This window comes from Morchella importuna (assembly GCF_003444635.1).
Source record: "Morchella importuna strain M04M26 chromosome Unknown Morimp01GS002, whole genome shotgun sequence".
NCBI lineage: Eukaryota > Fungi > Ascomycota > Pezizomycetes > Pezizales > Morchellaceae > Morchella > Morchella importuna.
Window position 1 is genome coordinate 1498906 of NW_025763399.1, and position 19975 is coordinate 1518880.

General features: G+C 47.7%; 2 protein-coding genes across 2 annotated transcripts; both read right to left on the reverse strand.

Annotated features, from left to right (window-relative positions):
- Positions 1–10531: 10531 nt before the first annotated feature.
- On the reverse strand, positions 10532–11908 carry LAJ45_01261 (uncharacterized protein; the record flags this gene model as incomplete). The annotated part of the gene is made up of 2 exons (XM_046110856.1): positions 10532–11290; positions 11447–11908. The coding sequence occupies 2 exons, from the start codon at positions 11906–11908 to the stop codon at positions 10532–10534; spliced, it is 1221 nt and encodes a 406-aa protein (XP_045976034.1).
- Positions 11909–19521: 7613 nt separating this feature from the next.
- Positions 19522–19975, reverse strand: LAJ45_01262 (uncharacterized protein; the record flags this gene model as incomplete). Its single annotated transcript, XM_046110857.1, has 2 exons — positions 19522–19644; positions 19850–19975. The coding sequence occupies 2 exons, from the start codon at positions 19973–19975 to the stop codon at positions 19522–19524; spliced, it is 249 nt and encodes an 82-aa protein (XP_045976035.1).

Sequence of the window (19975 nt, forward strand, 5' to 3'; positions counted from 1 at the left end):
GTCAGGGTATATATTTTCTAATGTACAAATCGTCGCTTTTACTTTCTATTTCTTTCTTAAGTATTTGTGGTGTTGGGGATGCTTACTTGCTTGTTTTATTACTTGTTAGGGAGGAGTCCTCTCTTAGGGTATTTGGCTGTAGATATCACGGCAGCAGATGAGTGTTAGAAGAGAATACCTGGCTACTTTGTAAATGCGGATGGTATATCCTCAAAAACAGTACATAATCAATGAGTTAACAACATGCAACATGCCCCAAATAAATTTGGAGAAACGACGGGTCGATTCACTGTCCAGGCTTAACAAAAAAAAAAAAAAAAAAAAAAAAAACTGTCCAGGCTTGGTGGAGTCGAGTGATAGACTATGATGTTGTCTCTTGCTACGGAAAATGGGAGGAGCTGGCGAGGTCTAGATTTGTCTAGAAATTCCCCCTTAATAACGGAATATATCTGATGGATCTGACCTCAAGTTGTTCTTCTGACGGCTACATCCTTTTTTTCCACCTTTACTATGTAGTACCTTGAAGATACAAACAGACCGACTAGTTTATTACAAGTTTCCCAAATTGATCGTTACTTTATGATTGGATTGGGCGTCTATTATCCAGGGAAGAAACGCCCTTATTGGTTGAGAAAGCAGCCAATAAATAACTCCCTTTTTAATTTTTTCACCGCAGAAATAGATGGCATAAATTAGAATTCTTTGTCGGCAATTAACTATGATAATCCTGGAGAGCACTGAATCAGGGCAAATCCTAGGCAGTTTCAAATTGCAACTGTATTTTTGTGAGACCTACTTAGTATTTTTTGAAACCCATGCATGACGAGTGCGAGTTACGGTAAAAAAAAAAAGCGTCCGAACACGTGAATATGGGGGTTTCTCTTCTAGATGGGAACCTCCTCTTTTAATTGTCTCCTGTTTTATTAACTAATACTATCATGTAGTGTTCTTGTGTGTGAGTACAGTTATGCATATGAGAGGACTCAACGTAAACCATCCTTTTGATCCAAGTTTTCCGAGTGATATTTCATGAGTATAGATATTACAGTTTAAAAATCGGCCAAGTGAAAATTTTCCGCATTGCAGCCTCATCGATATCAACAACTTCACCATGCATATAACCTATCCATTGTGTCTTTGACAGCATCAATTTACCCCCATGGGTGTTCCATAAACCGTCGGGACTCGCGGGACATGTCACGCTGTCCATCTCCTGCGCATGCGCGCGGGGACCAAGAGAACAAGTTGCGGGCCTCTTCCGAGTCATTTGACCTATGACTTAAATATTACATGCACCTCGTGGTCCTTGATAGAATTAAAAGGGTCATCATCGAGAGTTCACGAGGCACATTCGTACAGCAGCACTCAGCGTGGGTCAGTCATATGCTCCTCGGGGGGATTATAGAGCAAAGATCAATGGTTCAGACTTAAGAGACTCATATTTTTAAATGAGGCTCCGCCGAGGGAAGAAAAGAAATACGAATACTGATATCCGAAGGAACAACCAGTGCTTCACAGGTATTGGACCCAGGTTTTCACCATTGATGTCACCAACGTCAATGTGATAACCGACTGGCGAAGTCTAATCTAAGGGCCAGATAACCAGCTGAGCCGAGTAAGTGTAATTTCCAGACCAGGACTCCCCTTATTCCACAGCCTCTGCCTAACGTTACCAAACATTCCCCGAAATTGGGACCTATAGCTATCCTGGAACCGTGGGTCGTCGTCCTACGTTACTGGCGTGTCATCCGATCCGTGAAAGAAAAAAAAAGAAGAAGAGCGCGGGAAGGCAACGACATGTCATCCTAAGCTGAGAACGAGGAAGAAAACCGTTGCCAAAGAACTGGTTATGTGTCACATTACAGTCATCCAATCCAACCCTCCGATCATTTACTCTGGTAACGAACCAGTTTGATTTGACCTCTTCCTTTCTGCCTTAGCACGAATACGACTAATAATTAAGGGTACATAGCTAAAATTTGCAACCCTCCAAACGCTTACTTCATACCGTATTGACTCGAGTCACCGCCATAGGGTACAAATGTTACACAAGACGTCGAAATTGCCCTCTTAGGCAGTATGTCTCGGGCTCAGCTGCTCAGCTACCAATGCCTGTGTGACAGCTCCCTAAGGCGGTAGTGCTAATCTACATGCAGAAGAGATTCAGAACGGAGAAAGTGCATCTCATATAAGAAGCATTTCCTGGAGAGCCAAAAGTAGAGTAGCACACTCCCGCATAGGCCACGAATGATATCTGGTGATTCTGTATCATTTCGCACTTCTCATACAAATGCACATATGTACAATACACTCTAGCTTTCAACCTAACAACAACCACAGAACAACAACATCATGACCACAATGGAAGAGCGCGATTCTGCCTGCAGGAAAGAAAAAAAAATATTTTCAGACTACATATGTGAACGTCAATATCGAGAAGAGAACTGTCTCGCTGACTACGTGGAGAGTACATACAGTTAGGCATGGCAGAGTACTCCAACAACATACCAAGCGCTACAAGAAACAAGGCAAGTAATTACCTGCATTACAAGGACTGCGCGATCAATTTCTACAAAGCGGTTCGAGGTCATGATGTAATCCAGCAGGAGAATTACTGTATGCTTCCCACTAGCTCCCGGCGTGCTTATCCTTTGTTCCTAGCTCTGAAGAATTTCAAGGCCCACGCGCAGCTAGGATCGAGATATATATTATACTTCATGTTATTGGAGGCTTGTGGGCTTGCGTCAATGCTGTATCAGTTGATTAATACATACATATATGTAGTTTAGTCTAGGTAGTCTGTGGGTATGATATGCAGTAGACACGCTCGCTCGGAGACATATCTACGGCATGTACTGAACTAGAATATGTAAAGCACAGCTGCGCTGATAAGAATCAAGGACAATGCTATTTATCCCATCAACCGTAGCAACCGAGTTAAGGACCCGATTGGGCCTCACTTGAAATAAAGTGACCTTTCTTAAATTCACAGCAACACCAGCTTCGTGAGTACTATATTAGGAGCTCTTATTGGGATCGGTTGATAAACTTTCCCGCTTCTTTGTTATTAGTGAACAGGGCTGGATTATATCGTTTTTATGTTTTTATCGAGGTTAGAGTTGCAAAGTACCCAATTGGAACCTCAGGCTTCTACGGTTCATGGGATAAGATCACACCTACTCTGCCTCAAAGACAAAGCTACTGTAAGCTCCAATCACTACTATCACGATTTTGGTTAGCTTGATTAACGAGGAGCTCATATCATATTTTCTCCATAAATCACGAATTAGATCGCTGATTACGTGTAATAGACCGTAACCGCTGAAATATTACACTTATGCACTCGACTCTAAATGTATAGATATACTGATCTTAGGTCAGATAAATTATGCCTCCACCCCTCAAGGCTGACCTCCACAATTCACAGGGTCCCAAAGCACCTACATGGAGTTGCCCAGCCTAAGCAAGTGTCAAGCAGTGGAGGACTATGGTAATTTGAGCTGTCACAGCTCCTCCACACTAGAGATGTAGCTTCAAATAAACTAGCGATTGGGAGATCCATGATACATCCAGTCCCGTGGTAACAAGCCAGAATTACAATTCTCGACTTATATGGTGACACGTCCACTATTTCCCACTAGAGAAGAATAGAAAACAGTCTCAGGATGAATCTGGCTTCTCTCTCTCTTTTTTGGTACCTGCTTGAAAACAACCCCCCACCCCCCTGCATAAGGGAGAGCCTTCCTTCAGATTTAAGAAGAGGCATTGGCTGTATGTTAGATCCAGAGGAGATACTCTGAGTGGGCTGATATACAAGACCCCGGTAGTTGAGGGTATCTGCAGGAGTCCGTCCGTGCGCAATGTATGTGAGTGTGGGGAGCTTATCGATACGCGCGCACCCCGGATCTCCAGTTGAAAAAACGTGGGGGGAAGGGTGCGTGGGGAAAGATGTGGGGCGAGGCGGCTGTTCCAGATTCGCAATTTAGTGGGATTTGACTGCTTTTGATCGAACATAAAAATGCCGTGTCTCTCTGATGCCAGGCGCGCCGGATTCGTACTCTCCGGCGCAAGCGGCGTATCGGTCAGCGCTTATGTGAAGAAAAGTTCCACAAGAAAATATCTTATCGCCCGTTGAGTATGGTGCGCTGCATCTTCGACATGTTGTTTCCGCTTCGCGTCCAAATATTCCTATTCCAGCACAGGTTTTGCTCGTGACCTTGAAGTAAAACTCCAGTCGAGGGCCCCTGCCCGTCTCTGTGCCATAACTGCACAGACAGAACATGCTTCTATCACGAATGAACGGAGATCCTCATTCTCAGGAGAATTAATTCGGTGAAGTGCATTGCCGCGCCGGACCGTTCAACGATGTCCCGCAATGCACGCCCAAGCCAGTGGAGACGAGCCACGGTTCCTGACCTCTTTCCCCCGAGGGTGCCAGTTGGCACGCTGCCCCTTGCCGTGCCGTTTGAAAGAGTGGCTATCTCGTTTCGGTCTGCCTCTCAGCAATTGGCCCCCACTGAGGATGTGAAGCACCACAACAGCTTTTATTCATGCTGGTTACCTATTCGAATGTCGAATGAAGCACACCTCTCACTAGCCAACCGTAACAAGTTGCCGGTTATCAACGGTGTAGCCTAGAGTAAGTGGATGCTAGGTACAGTAGATAGCCCTACATATCTTGGCCTATCACAGAAGGATAGTTTGAGGCCTGAGCTGTGATGATTGGTATCGTGTTGACATGTTTCAGTCCTAGGATCCATGGGAATGAACGTGGTCGTATCTAGGGGCTCTTGGCAGGAATGTCTTAGTAGATCCTTAGGATAGAGGCGGAATGAGGTCTGCAGTTGAGATAGCATGAGTGCGAAGGCTCTGTGGCTTCCACGACGCAGGTTGTGCGATCCATTGTTCTCTGGAGCATCTTGCGCACAGGGTGCTGTATCACGACTTTAAGCTTCGTGGTGATGCTGATGCTCATTGTAACAGTGACAGCTCCCGAGAACCAGGTATCAGAGTCTGCCTTGAGTGTCAAGTGGAGTACTCCTGAATACACTTTTAGAGCGGATGTATACTATAGAGTATTATAGTTGCCGTTCAATTACCCTCGCCCATTATTGTCGGCCCGTGCCGTGAGAGCTCAAGTCTAGACCTCAGGCCGAACATGCAGAGCAGAGCCGTCGTTGATAAATTGGCGGTTATATAGGCACACACTACCGGGACATACCAGACTAAATAAAATTCATAAACTGCACTTGTATGTTCCGAGAAAAGAGCACCCTCCCTCCGACATGATCTATATGATCGCACAGCATACAGAGCTCGGCTTCGGCTATTTTAGAAGCACAATCCTGTTAGTTACTCTACTCTATAGTTGTGTCTGAAATCGTCGCGATGCTGCTCTCCGGCTCAAGAACCTGTGTACTACCTTCACCACCCACCACCACGACCTCTTTACCTACTCCACCACCTCTCTCCACCTCAATGATATGACATGACAGCCCATGAGAATTAATTGTTTAATCATTTATTTCCTCAATTCCCATCTGTCGTGCACATCACTCACTCTCGTCTCGCCGATGACCGATTCAGTACTTAAACCTATCACACCTGTATGTGCCAAAACCTTGCTTGCAATTGCAACCACCATACAACGACACCCCCTCAACCTCTCGATCCCGTCCGATCACCAAGGCGGCAATAACCCTGCTTCTTATTATCCTCAATCGTCGTCAAAATCATGGTCACACTAGGTCACAAATGCAAACTGCATGCCTGACCGTTTAAGTCTGGACCGTTGACCGTTGCACAATCACAATTTAAACAACCCCATCCACTCAAAACTAGGTATTCACATCTCGAGAGTGAATGAATCAGTCAGTGATAGCTACTGCATAATGACGCGCGCGGCTTAACGATGGAGGGAGAGATATTCTGGAACATCATCTCGAGCTTTCATCGCCGCCTTGATGAGAAGGCATCTTGCTTGTTTTCTTTCTACTCAGTCTAAGAGGTTGATTTCTGATTCTAAATTTAGAGACATGTAACTCTTCTCAGATCATCCCTCCTTCCCGGCGCTTGCGATTAGATTGCTTACTGAAACATCCACCCATCCCATCCATCCACCCATCGCTGTGCCGCGCCGTTTCTCTCTTGCGTCATGTCAGTCAGTCAGCAAAGGCAAGCACAAAGGCAAAGCGAAAGAAAAAAACAATTTTAGGGTTGTTGCGCAAAGCCTCCCAGGAACCCAGGAACACACAGAGCCTTCGTCTGAACATTTCGCAGCCTCAATCTTATTTTCGTCAGACCATAAGCTTCTATGATAAGATCCCACGCCCTGGTTAACGTTCGTTAGGGCATAACGGTACGGTACCGTACCTAGTAGGGTAGATTGTGGCCCGTTCGCTCGTGAGGCTCGTTTCGTTAGGTTGCGAAGGTGGCTCCTTCGGTCCCACAAACATAGCCCTTAGCTCCCGCCGCCTGCTGACCACGAGGGACGGGAGATCTCTCTCTCTCTCTCTAGGATGTTTCGTTTCGTTTCGTTTCACATAGCATGCTTTACTCTCCGTGATGACTAGTAGCAAGACACGGCAAATATGTTGATTTTTTTTTTTCTTTCTCGCTTTCATGTGATGTGTGCCAACTACTGCCAGGGGGAGGTGGAGGAGACTTTAGACATCTGCCATCTGAACTTTGTGGGTGTCGAACAAAAACCAACATTCTGTTGGAAATATCCCCAGGGTTTCCAACAAAAACCACCAACAGGGAGAGAATTGTGACTCTTATGATCATGAAGCTACTCACTCACATACACACTCTAGTGAAGCACATACTTTACATGCCATACCCTACCTACATACTCGGTGCCAATCCTGCAGGAATGTATGTACGCACATCCCGTAATCCCCGTCCCACAAGCCAAGTCAAGAAGTCCATGATTTTATTCCCTCGTCACTCAAGCAAGCCCAACAAAAAAATATTAACGGAACCGGGTAACAAACACGCGCCACAAGATAAGAAAAAAAGAGCCCTGTCAAATAATTTGGTGACTTGAGTTCTGAGTGCCCTGCACGCTTTATCATGATTTTACCCATGATCCGCCCGGTCGCGTGCGGGCCGAACAAGGCCTTACCTGCGTTCCTGCCTGCCCGAGTCCACTCGACGCTCTCGCGAACTCGCACAGGTGAGCGGGTAAGTGACCAACAACTTAAAAGCTCTCTTCTTCCAGAAGGGTCCCAATTGGTCATTGACCTCCACAACTAACTAAACTCTGACTGCATAAAATGCGGTTAGACCAACAGGAAAACCCCTCTTCCGCATTCGCATTTCTTTCCCCAAAGGTTGTAAAACCTCATTTTCTCCACCTCAATTTTCAGGGCTGGCCATGGGTCTCACTGACTCTCACACAGATATGTGTGTAACTTTTTTTATTTTATTTTTTTTGTAGGTGGCTTGTCGGGGAAACAAGTTTGTTCATCCTACGGCTCCGGGGGGTTGGTGAGACAGAACAAAGGAGGAGGTGGAAGAGGGAAGGGAAAAACTTCTGCGCCGGCCGGCAGGCTGGTTGAATTGCAAAAAAACCTCAACCTCAGGATCGGCGGCGGATCCGGAAGCTGGAAGCTCTCAGGAACTGAACTGAAAACTCAGCTCTTTTTTTTTTTTTTTGACCACAGTGAATCGCCTTACCTAGGTACATATCAATCATTACGGGTACGGAATTTTTATTTTTTTTTCCTTGCAGCCGCAAAAATAGGCGGGCTGAGTAGTAGAATTATCATCTAGTGTTCTACAATTGAAATTTGATGTAAGTATGTGTATGTAGGCGGTAAGACCTACATACATGAATTACGAGCAGAGTGAGCAGAGAACGGTACCTCCAGCCCAGGTCTTGAAATTGTCTCTCCGTGACGAGACGAAACATATCCGCTCTCTCCCTCCGGTGTGTGGGAAACAGCCTCCCTCCCTTCCTACCTGCCTGCTTGCCTGCATAATGAAAATAAGGTGGTTAGATATCAAAGGCACCCACCTATGACCTACCTGCTCATACTCTACGTCCCTACGTATGTACCTCTTCCCCAATTGAAAGGTTCCCTCGCATCGCAATCCCCAGGCCCATCATAATACCGCACAATTGGGCTGGTATCCAATCCAATACGGAACCCTTCGGCACGTGCCTGCACTGCCGCTGGGCAGACAGGTTTGCTTGTGGTGAGGGGGTGGGTGGTGGAGGAGATTGAGAATAAAGGAGGGGTAGAAGCATGGTGCGATACAATGCCATACTCTTCGGGGGGGGATGGGGACCCTAACCCAGGTTCACCGAGTGAGCGCGCGCGCCTGCTGCGATCATGATACTCTGCTATGTACATAGCTAGAGCATCTACAGTATTAGCTAGCTCCGCCATGAGGCATAAGCATAAGCATGAAGAGGAGGGGTAATGAATTATTTGGAACATCGCCGCAGGTAGCGAGGCGAAACAGATCTAGAAGAGAGATCTCTATCTATCCAAGCTCCGTTTCGCTCGTCCGCCCTCTCCGTCCCCGCATTGAATGATCATGGAGCTTGATCAAGACTCGAGAACGTGACCTCTAATCTTAGTACTAGTTAGCCAAATTAGTTGCTTTACCAACAATTAATAACAGGACATGCTTGAAGCGAGGGCGGGGCTACTTGCTACTAGAACTAATAATTGATGCAAACTCCCCTCCTGTGACGCAATGTAAGGGTTCCACGTTTGCATTTCCATTTACATTTCCCTATTTTCGTTTTGGGGAGGGAGGAGGACGTACAGGTGCTCTCCCACTCTCACTCTTCTGCGCGTCTAAGGGATGGTTGGTTCTTGCGCTGTGGGGCGGGGTCTACCTACATACATACATGCAGGTGGAAGGTTATGAGGCTCCAACACAGTCCATGATTGGTAGCGGGGACGATCTTGGTCTCGGTCCTAAAATACAAATGGGAAAGAAGAAAAAAAAACAAGCAACTAGAGTAACGAGTAGCTATCGCGAATAAATGTCATCCAAAGAAAAAGGTCTGCAGGAAAAGGGAGGCTTCATGAACGCGCGCGCGCAGGATAGACTTTGAGGGGTGCAAATGTCATGTTGGACGGAGAGATTGCCGCATATCAGTGCTGGATGGTTTGTTCGTTAACCGAAACCTACGATGCTTCACATTGATTTTCAGGTCAATCAATCATCGGCCTGCCATACAGCAAGCAGCATATCTATATATCTATCGACATCCGTCTTTACAGCACATAGATATAGATAAGTACTCTACAAGGTTATATGAATGGAAGATGAAGGTCGCCAGCGAATGTTTTTTTTTTTTTTTTTTTATATAGCAGCAGATAAACGTTAAGCAAAGGAGAGAAAAAGGAAATAAATAAATCTCGAAATCAATAACTTCTTTCAAAACATGATCCATTACAAGTACAGTCTTTCTCTGTCGAAACTTTTCCGTGAAATCAAAAACATCTGTTGTTACAATAATTCTCAAATATTAAGCCCTTAGACCAACCAACCCCGCCTCAAGACGTCAAGGCGTCAAGGATTCCCAAGCCCAGAAAAAAACACCCCCGACCACGCGATCTCAGAGATTCAAACAAAGATGGAGCAGGGATTTTTTGTGTGTGTTCAGTGTGCTGACGATGACGATGAACGATGATGTGTGCATGCATGCAGGAAGGGTTTCCATGACATGAGGAGGGGTAGAAGAATGAGGGGAGAATGAATGGAGCGCGCGAACTTGCAAAATAAAACAAAAGAGAATCGTATTATGACAAAAGAAATAAAGCGTATAACCAGTCACAATATTCTGACAAGCCTGTCAAAACTTGAAGGTCCGAAAATAATCCTCCACCGTACCCCGCGATAATTCACTCATCTCGCCACTGCGTACGTCGACCATCTTCGACTCCTTCTCCAACCCAAAAACAAAAAACAAAACTACAAGTGGTATCTTCGCAAATAAAAATCAAAAAATAGAAAACTAATCCCCCTCCCCCAAAACCAACCAATATATAATAAACCCTAAAGTTTCAAAGCATGCCAGAAGATTCAAGGACCCCCTTGTATGCAGATAACTTTTCCAGAAAGAAAGGAATAATAGAAAGAAAATGAAAACCAATGAACAGGACCAAAAATATTCCCAATGAAGAAAAGAACCCGATAACTTTTCCCAATACATAAAAGATAAAGATAAAAAAACCCCATCACGAAAACAAAAAGTTCCCCGCCCACCAACCCACCCGTGTAAGTAGGAAACTAATAATACAGCCGATTGCTTTTGTGGAAATGCTCCCAGCCCATGAAAACCAAAATGAAAGAAACTTACATAGACCAGAATAGTGATTAAAACATAAGAGTCACAAAGGTAAGTATAAAAAAGAAGAGGGTATCGAAAGTGGGTATTAAAAATGAAAAAAAAGTTGAATAGGAAATAACGCCTCAAATATCTAAATGTTTAACTGGTCCAAAAACTTTTTGTTCAATTCCAGTGAAAAGAACGCCGTGAAAACTTTTGGTTGCTGATTTCCACCTAAGCGTTGGGACTTCGCAGGATGTCCTCGCAGTTGACCTCGAACCTCTGACACCAAGTGGCCATGCCCCTCATGAGTCTCTCCGTCCTCTCCCATTCCTTCTCGCCGTTGAACATCGCGTCAACAAACTCAGCTCCAGACCTCTTTCCCATCTGGACAGCTGGCTTGTCTTGAGGGCCTGGCGAAGCGACACCTCGGGCGCCCCTCCACATGTAATCCTCGCAATTCCTCAACAAAGACTTCAACTTCTGCCAAAGCCTCTCTCCACTCTCCATGAAGTCGTCCAAGATCTCTCTGTTCTCTGGTGCCTTGATGCACCCAAAGAATTCCCTAGCACGCTTCAACTTGGAGCTCAGCTCAGTGAGAAGCTCCCACAATCCACCAGCAGTCTTTGTGGCGTCGTGGGTCTTTCCATGGTGGTACTTGGTCCAGTTGAAGATCCACTCTCCCAGAGAGTTGGCATCAAAAACTGATCCCAAGAGGATGATTGGTCGTTCCTCTGGGTCCCAGTTCTTCAAAGAGTAGTCTAGAGGAATTCCATGCTCTACAGCCTTGCGTCTAACCGCCTCAGCATCGGTGGTAGCTGGCTCGGTCTGAGATCTGGTGAACTTGGGCTTTGATTGCTGTGGCGGGGAGCGGGGGGTGGGTTCGCCGGCTTGCCAAGTCGCTTGACGCCTGGTGGTCCTTGACCTTCTACCATCCGAATCGCGGGTGGGGGGGGGTGATTGAGGGCCAGGGGTGTATGATTGCTGGGGAAACTGTGAACGGGGAGGGTAAGAGTCAGTGACGGTCCTGGAGGAAGAGTAGATATAGTAGGACCGCGGACGCCGGCGTCCCGACTTGCTATGCCGTGCCCGATGGCGGCTAGAACTACCACCACGATAATCTTCTGAGGGGAAGGAGGAGGAACTCACGTATTCGGCTTGCTGAGCCGTGAAGCCCGGTACGTAGGAGTAGATATGCGGCATTGTACCACTGCCACTGCTGTGGTGGGCATGTGCGGATGGTGGTGGAGTGTGGAGAGGAGTCGGGTTCATGTATGCGGGTCTGTGACCTGCACCTGGACGAGGAGAGGAAGTACTCGCGTGGTACTGTTCATGGGGGAATTCACTATGTTCATGGCCACTCCTTCGGGAAGAAGAAGGACGTTTGTGGTGAACATATTCTGCCGAAGCTCCTCCATTGAAATCTTGAGTCCTGCGTCTGGAGGCACTCGGAGTTCTTGGGGATGGGGCAGGGGTGGGGATAGAGGCGCCGAAGCCACCTTCGTAGAAGTTCGCGCGGGGAGGCATTCCACCTGGTGGGGGGCTTGTGTAGCCGCCGTATCCTGGAGGATAGAATGGACTAGAGTAGGCGGGATGCTGCTCGAATTGCATTATGTGATTTTTGGTGTTTTGATTGTAATGGTAAAATACGTTTCGATTTATTGATCAAAACGTAGAGAGATAAGTAGTTACGATAGATCTGTGATTCGTAACTCTAGCATGTAAGTATGGGGGGAGAATAAGGTTGTGGGTGATGGTTGATAAATATTGTTGTGATTTTTTCTTCTTTTTTGGTAGGGAAAAAACGACAAGCGAAGTTTCTCTAGATGTAGTAAAAATCAATCTTTTTGAGAGGAGTGCTAACTGTCACTCAAAGGTGAACCTAGGGATGCACAATGATAAGGAATGGGGATCTCGAGAGTGAGCAGAAAGAAGAAGTGGAAAGAGAAGGGCGTGGATGCAGGCGGGGGTATTATACTCTACCCTCTCTCCAAATTCATCCACACACCACACTAGCCTAGACCAGAGAAGCAACTCTTTCTCACTACTGACACAGCAGCATCCACACCAAAGAGAGTGCAGTATCCCCCTCATCCTCGTCTATGTACTATCAACCACACACAAGCGACCGAGGGCATATGTGACTCTACCAGAGAAATTTCGCAATACTATGCAAGTCAGGTTATCCCTACCCTACCCTCCCCAAATAACTTAGGTCCCACACCTACATTAGGTCCCACCAACCAGTCTTTTCTTCACAGAACAAGGAACACGGTTGCGAGTGCGACTTGCGACCGTGCGTGTCTTGAGGCTATGCACCTACTCAGGTCAAGGACTTCGCGATGTACTCAAGTTACGCCGCCATTCGTCGTTCAGGCGTTCAAGGAAGAAAGAGAAGAGTGAGGTAAGGTGAGAACAAAACCTCTGTACGCCAGTGGAGCTTTCTAAATAGCCATCACCTAGGTACTTTATGCAACGGCGCACACAGCAGCAGCATCAAGAAAGAAACTCGTTTACGCAGGTGCATTCACACATAACGAGTGCAACGTGCCACCCCAAAAAATAAAACAAAAAAAATATACATCCCTAACTCATACTCATCTCTCTTCTTTGCTGAGCATCTCCCCTGGAATTCGGAACTACTCAACCGTTTCTGCCCTTTTTTTCCTTTCCTTTAAACCCAAACCTATAGCGCTCGGCCATTGAAATGCAAATTAATCGGTGTTTCCCCGACGGCGGTACGGTATGGATGAAGCAAGGGGATCGATTGAGAGAGAATACATACAAGGAATAAAAAAAATAAAAATTGAAGGCGTTGTCTTACACACGCAACGCAAGTCCGTCACGTCCTGATTACAACAAGCGACTCCAACCAAGTAGCTTCAGTTCGCCATCAACTGGGTTTCGTTTGTCAGCTTCGTCTACATCCTACTACTACCTACTAGTACTACGATGATGTAGAGTACCTACATGTACCTACATAAGCGCAGTGCGTCTCGCTCGTTCGCTCGTTCGCCGCTGCCAGCTGCTGCTACATATGATAGTCTATTGTTCAGCACGGTTCAATGGTACCAACTGTAGCTTTCCAGCACTCTCCAGCTTTTCCTGTTCTCTTCTCGGCGATACGCGTCTGTATCTATCCAACTAAACCCCCCAACATACGGCTTTCACTTTCACCTTAGAGCTGGAGATGGACGGGAACCAGCTCCATTATCCTCCACCCTCCCCCAACTTCAAACAAGTGGCCGGGATATTGAGAAATGAACTAATTTTAAATGGGTTGAAAAATTTATCTAAACAGGGGGTTGATCAACTCCCCCCTTTGGTGCCCTAGTGCTTTTTTTTCACTCTGGAAACAAGGAGCGACGGTGACACAGCTCCCGCCATGGCAATTGGCCGTTGCAGAAACAAAAGGGAGCTTCCGTGCGCGCGCCGCAAAAATATTGACGAGGCCCACCGGTCCTGCCCCTTTTCCAGACGATCGGGTCCGGAAATTTGAGACTCGTTCTCAACAAAGTTTACAGAGGTTGAAACCGACTTCCCCCGAAAGTTACCTCGTTTATCAATTGATGAGTAACTTATTGTCTTCGGTTCTCTCTTTACTAGATACAGATAAATGATTGCAACTCAACCAATCCCAGGCAGTAGTAATCTGGAAGAAGGGAATGGTGTCCCTTGTGAGCCGGTCCCGTCGCAAACTACAGGTCCTGTTTGATATGTTTAATTTTTCACCACCACCATCACCCGGCGCTCTCACAGGCGCCGAAGTGTGATGTGACCCGATACACAGATCTTCAGGGCAGATAGCTCAGCTCTACCTACTCTACTCTCGAGTAGTAAATAATAATATTCCTCCTCTTCGGCTTCTTCTTTCACACCCTCTCCTCAATATTTATCTCCCATCCATCCCTTAGTGACTGCTAAAATAAATAGGTGAAAGTTTTTTCTTTCTTTCCCTCGTGTTGCATCACCAGTTTGAGTGATTTTTATTTCGAGCGTGTGTTCCATTTTTTTTTGTGATCATCGCGATTCATCCTGGGACCAAGGATGGGGGTTGCTTTACCACAAGATGGGGTGCGAAAAAATAGTTCCGCTATGATCGCCTCTGAGAATTTTGGGAATCTCGGCATTTTCTTTTTTTGCCATACCCACTCTTGTTTCGAGAAAGAGAGTAACGTAGCAGAGCCGATCGGTACATATGTACGGCCCCGCCGGTCATTCGGGCTTTCAATCGGTCGGGGTGCGAAATGCACCAAGACGTAGGTGTGCCGCCGAACAATGGGAACCTGTTCACAATGACGATGTATGCATTGTGTTGTGTAAGGCGGGGGGATGATCCTCTACGTGAGCTGTCGCCCGGCTTGCCTTTTCGAAATGGAGATTCTGATTTGACAGTTTCTCCTCCTCCTTCCTCTCCATCTGCGGCTAGCGACGCACGCTTCTGTCACCCAATTTGATTGATGGCTGCCGCTGCTGCTGCGCTGCTGCCGCGGATATGTACGATATGGGGAGGTTTTAAATATTCGCCCATACCTTTCTTTGGATGTGAGGGTGCGAATTGGTGATTGGGCCATCCAGGTGTAAAAGATGTCTGCCAGAAGAAGATATGGAGGGATGATACTTTTTGTCAACTGTACCAGTGGTCGGGCTGGATTCGGGGGGTTACCAGCTTTGAGATACCGCGGGGGGAGATTGGAAGCGAAATGCGGTAGTCTGCTGGGTGCATGATCGTGGTAGTGGTGGTGGGCGATTGATGTTGGGGAAAAGTAGAGTAGAGTATGGGGGAGAGTAAGTGATGGTGATGATGGGTGAGTGACTGCGGATGAGTGAGTGAGTGATCGTGAGCGTCGAGTATGTGCAACCTCAGAACAACCTCTTCTTCCCCCAACGCCTTTCCCACCCCCTGCCATCGATAGCATAACGAGTGCCCACAGACATACGGACTGTGCGTATCATTGAGACCTGTTCCACCCCCAGCCCAGTGCGAGTGATATCTATGCTTCCTCATGCATACTCTCTACATACATCGCAAGTTCGCAACTGCGACACCAGATTTGAAAGCAACCAGAAAGGAAAAAAAGCTGAGGCCATCCCTCCTTGTCCGCAAAGAGACACAGTGCCCGTGACCAGAAGATTCTGGAACACTGAACAGAACAGCGCGTCACCGAAAAGGTCCGTGATCTCAACTCCCCAATGTATGTACCTACCATATACTTCTCAGCCTTGTTGGGAGGTACCTAATCTAATCTGCGTGAGTAGAGTGCTACCTGCATGAAGTACTCGGCCCTATGGGAATCGATACCCAGAAACGGCTGCAAACCATCCTCAACCTCTTGGTCATGATGTATGATGTCGCCAGCTACATAGCTACATGTAGCTACCACCACCACAGCAAATAAACGGCGACAATTAAAACCGCAATCATCATCATCACTTCCTCATAGCCACACCAGAAATAGTCATCTACTATTACTAACACCGCTCAAAGCCTCCCTCCATCTAGTAATTTCTCGCACCGTCTCTCTTCTGAACAAAGTATTTAAAATCATCACTCACACCCACACCGGTACTACGTGTTGCGTTATTGTGCGTTGTCCACACAACGCCCCCAGCCAGCCAGGGAGAGAGGGGGGGTGGTTTGGTTGGTTTCAATCAATCAATCAAAACCCACCAGTATGGTATGGTCTGGTCTACGGTGAGAGCGAGCAAGAAAAAAAACCAGTGAAAAAAAAAAGAGGGGGTGAATGAGCGCTCTACTATTGGTCCGGTCACAGACCCTGGAAAACACATGTACACGGCGCTGCAGAGAGTCAGAAGTACTTACATGGAGAGAGGTATCCACTCACTCACCTTCACTCATGCTCTACGCGCTGACGTGTTTACTATCATGCTATGAAGAGGGGTCCGCAAATCAGGATCGAAAGTTTCGATTGAAGCCTGACGCCTGAGGAGAAGGTTAGGTAGCGAATTCAGCATTTCACGAAACGGCTGTTGGGTTGCTAGACCGGATGGGGGTGTGTGCTGTTGGACTCCCCATGATGACTCATTTGTCACACTAAGGGGCTTGCACGTGACAAAGCTTATCTCGATTGCTAAGCGAGACTGACGAATGACGCGCTCTCGCGTGTTACCCGGACGTCTTGGGGGTTCAATGATAAACGACTCTCTGCGCTCCCATTCATCCATCTACTCTCTCACACACACACTCACGCACGCACACCCCGGTCCCCACAACAACCGAGTTGACGAGCACGTGCAAATTGGCAAATATCGCAAAAGTCTTTGATATATCACAAGGAAACGCATAGAGGGAGGCAAAACAGAGTAAAGAGGAGGGCAGTGTCATTTCTGCTTTTGGCACTGGCGAAAAAATGAGTCAAGCCCGGGCCGAGGAAACAAATTCAACTGTTTACAAACGACGCGCAATTCAAATTCAATCCGACTACTTGGGATTGGACAGTTTCTTGTTAATTCGAGAGGGCATCGCCGATCGAAATGAAAATGAACAATCTAGTCTCGCAATCCTCACTTCGCTTCGCTTCCCGGCGCGCGCACCCCCTGACTGCAAGTGACTAAACCTGACTGACTGACGGACTGGACTGGGGTCTGACTGAACGAAGAGACTGACTGAGACTGAGACTGAGCGCACATGCTTCTTCCCTGGTTGCCGGTTTCTTGGTACTTCTGGTTTGCCCGTTTATTTGCCTTCTTCTTCCCCTTCTGCTTATTCCCCTACCCCACACACCCCTAAAATAAAACATGAGCACCCAGTTTCATACACATGCTGCATACCTCCAATCGCGAGGACTTTCTCCCCCCCCCCCCCCAGCCCCTGAAACGGTGGCAATCCCGACGTCATCCACAGCCCAACCAGCCCTTCTCACGGACGTCGGTGCGCAGCAGCACGATACGATACGGTCCTGCAGGCAGAGATAGATGTAGGGCATATTTGTAGGTAGGGCTAAGCTAGCTAGCTAGAATCTATAGAAAAAGTATCATACCGAGACCGAGGCAACCCAGGATAAGGATGAGGATGATGATGAGGCAGGCAAGGCAAGGCAAAGCAAAGCAAAGGCAGGCAGAGCAAAAGCAGGTCCGGGAGTTGAGCAGGGATGGCCGATGCTGGCTGCAAGGGACGCGGCGTCGCGGAAATCCCGGGTCATGTGATGGTGATGGATGCTGCTTGCTGTCTGTGAGTCTAGCTGTGACTATTGCGACATAACACTCTTCATACACCCCCCCCCTCCCCGCCACCAGATAGATAGATAGGGGTGGCGGACTTGCACTTGGACTCGGACTTTGACTCGCTTGTGGTGGTGGCTTCGTGAGTACTTACCACTGCGCGCTCGTGATAGGTATCGTAGAAGCTGCCGACCTTTATTTGGTTTGTGGATGGTAGGGTGGGAGGTACGGTCTAGCGTACCCAGCTAGGGTAGGATATAGCTCATCGGAAACCACGCATCCTGATTGGACGTGACCCGCATACAGTCACTCCGAGGAGGGTTGTTACGAAGACATGACAGGGCGGTGTTTTTTTTTTGGCTGGGCTGCAAAATCGACGGCCGTGAGAATGGGTGCTGGACGATACGATACGATACGATACGAGTCAGGCTGTGAATGGTTTGCTTTTTTTGTTCACTTTTTTTGTTGAGTTTGTCGATTGGAGAGCGAGAGAGAAAAAGTTTAAAATTGGATACAGCAGAGTAGAGTACATACATGGCTCTGCGCTGCGCTGCGTGGATGCTCTATTCTAGATCTACGGATGACGTCGTGGGGGCCGGAGGGCGAGAGCGAGAGCGAGGGCGAGGGTTAGCTAGCTGGAAAAGCAGGTACAGTAAGTAGAGTACCTATGTAGAGCACCGTATATACCGTACCCACTGTACAGTCCAGCCGGCGCGGCCGCGCGCGGTGCTCTATCGCCCCTGTCTTGTCTAGGAATCATATCATAATCATCTTGATACCTTATCGGTTTCCAGAACCCCCCCCCCAATCTCCCGCGACTTAATCACGAGTAATGCATCGCAGTCTACACCTACCCTACTCGTGGAAGGTAAGGGTGGATGGACATAACAATCGAGTCATAGTCCGCCGGCGCTGGCGCCCAAAGCTCCCTTCCCCTCCGACTGGACGTGGGTGTTTCTTTACTCTACTTTCGCTTAGGAGATAGCATAGACATCACACGTAGAGTAAAGAGTACCTAACCAGGTGCCCGGGCCGGGGGTCGCGCGCGCGGGGAAGAAGAGGTTGTGTCCCTCATCCTCATCCTCATCCTCATCCTCATCGGCCTGTTGCGCGCATGGAGAGTAGAGTACCTACTGCGCTAGTGTCATGAGATCGCACTCGGCTCGTTTGTTGTCAAGTACAACCTACATACTAGGCACACGCAGGTACTCCACTCCACTCCACTCTACTCTAGGTAGCTATCGACTTGCGTGTCAGAGTGCTGTGTGCAGCACGTGGGGAAGATCCTTTGGTTCGCGTCCCTGTCAAGATAGTCTGGCGAACCTCCCTCAGTGTGTGGGGTTTCCTGATCATCTCGAGGGGGTGATGAGGTGGTGATCAGGAGGGAGTGAGTTAGCCAGTACCGCCAGGGTTAGGTGTGGTGCTTCAAGACTACGGGATGCGGTAACTGCAGAGAAGAGCACCGTTCAATCTAGAGCGCTCATGTGCTGTGACATGACATATGGGAGATATTAAGACAGTTGATGCAGCCCGCCAGGTACTCTAGCTAGCAAGAGGCTCCGTCCGAGCACAGCGACAGATGACTCTCTCTCTCTCTAATAGACTCTCTGTTTTCAGTTCACGTCTATCTGACGGTCTGTCTGTCTGTCAACTGGCTAGCTTAACGGTCTCTTGTCCGGCCGGCAAGCTCGGGATGACCCTAATTGTACACTGCACGCGGACTCCATATACTGAGAGCAGCAATTGCTACAATGATAATAATAGTAAGAGCAATTCTTTGTGATGGTCCGCTCCCGGTGTTTGTGTTATGCTTGACACGACTTGACCTGACTCTCCAGGTCCAGGGAAGTACCGAAACGTCAGTCTACATATCAACAACAACAACGATCTTTACATCACTCGGCCCGGTGAAGTGCGGTCGTTCGTCTCCTAGCAACCGTTGCCGTAGCAATTCCTGCGGGGATCCATGGCAGTTTGGAGAGGATCACTTCTTCTTGCTCTTCCAGGAACTTCGGGATCGCCAGTACTAAGCGTCTCTGGGACTAGAACGTGAGGGGGAAAGATGAAAGGTGAAAGGTGAGCGAGGTGATGATGCAGCCCCCCCAAGCCCATCCATATCTCCCGGCCGGGTCGTCGGTCTGTCGGCGGTGAGGAATGTATGCAACCTGCAAAACCAGAAAAAAATAAAAAAAGAATTAGACTTGATGGAGCACATATCTGCATACGTTGAACTGTTACATGGTCACGAAAAAAACTGCCGTCAGGATATATAAAAAAGAAAAACAACAACAAGATCCTAACTTTACTACCCCAACCCGGAGTGGGATTGACCGCTGCGATGCGATGTTCGGGCAAGGAAGAGCGACCAACTTTAGAATAGAGGAGTAGCAACCCCTCTCCTCTCCTCCTCATCCTCTCTCGTTCCTCCTCCGCGGCCGCGGTAAGTATTCTAATCGAGTCGGATCGGTTTGCCTGGTTTGTGGGGAACTGGACCAT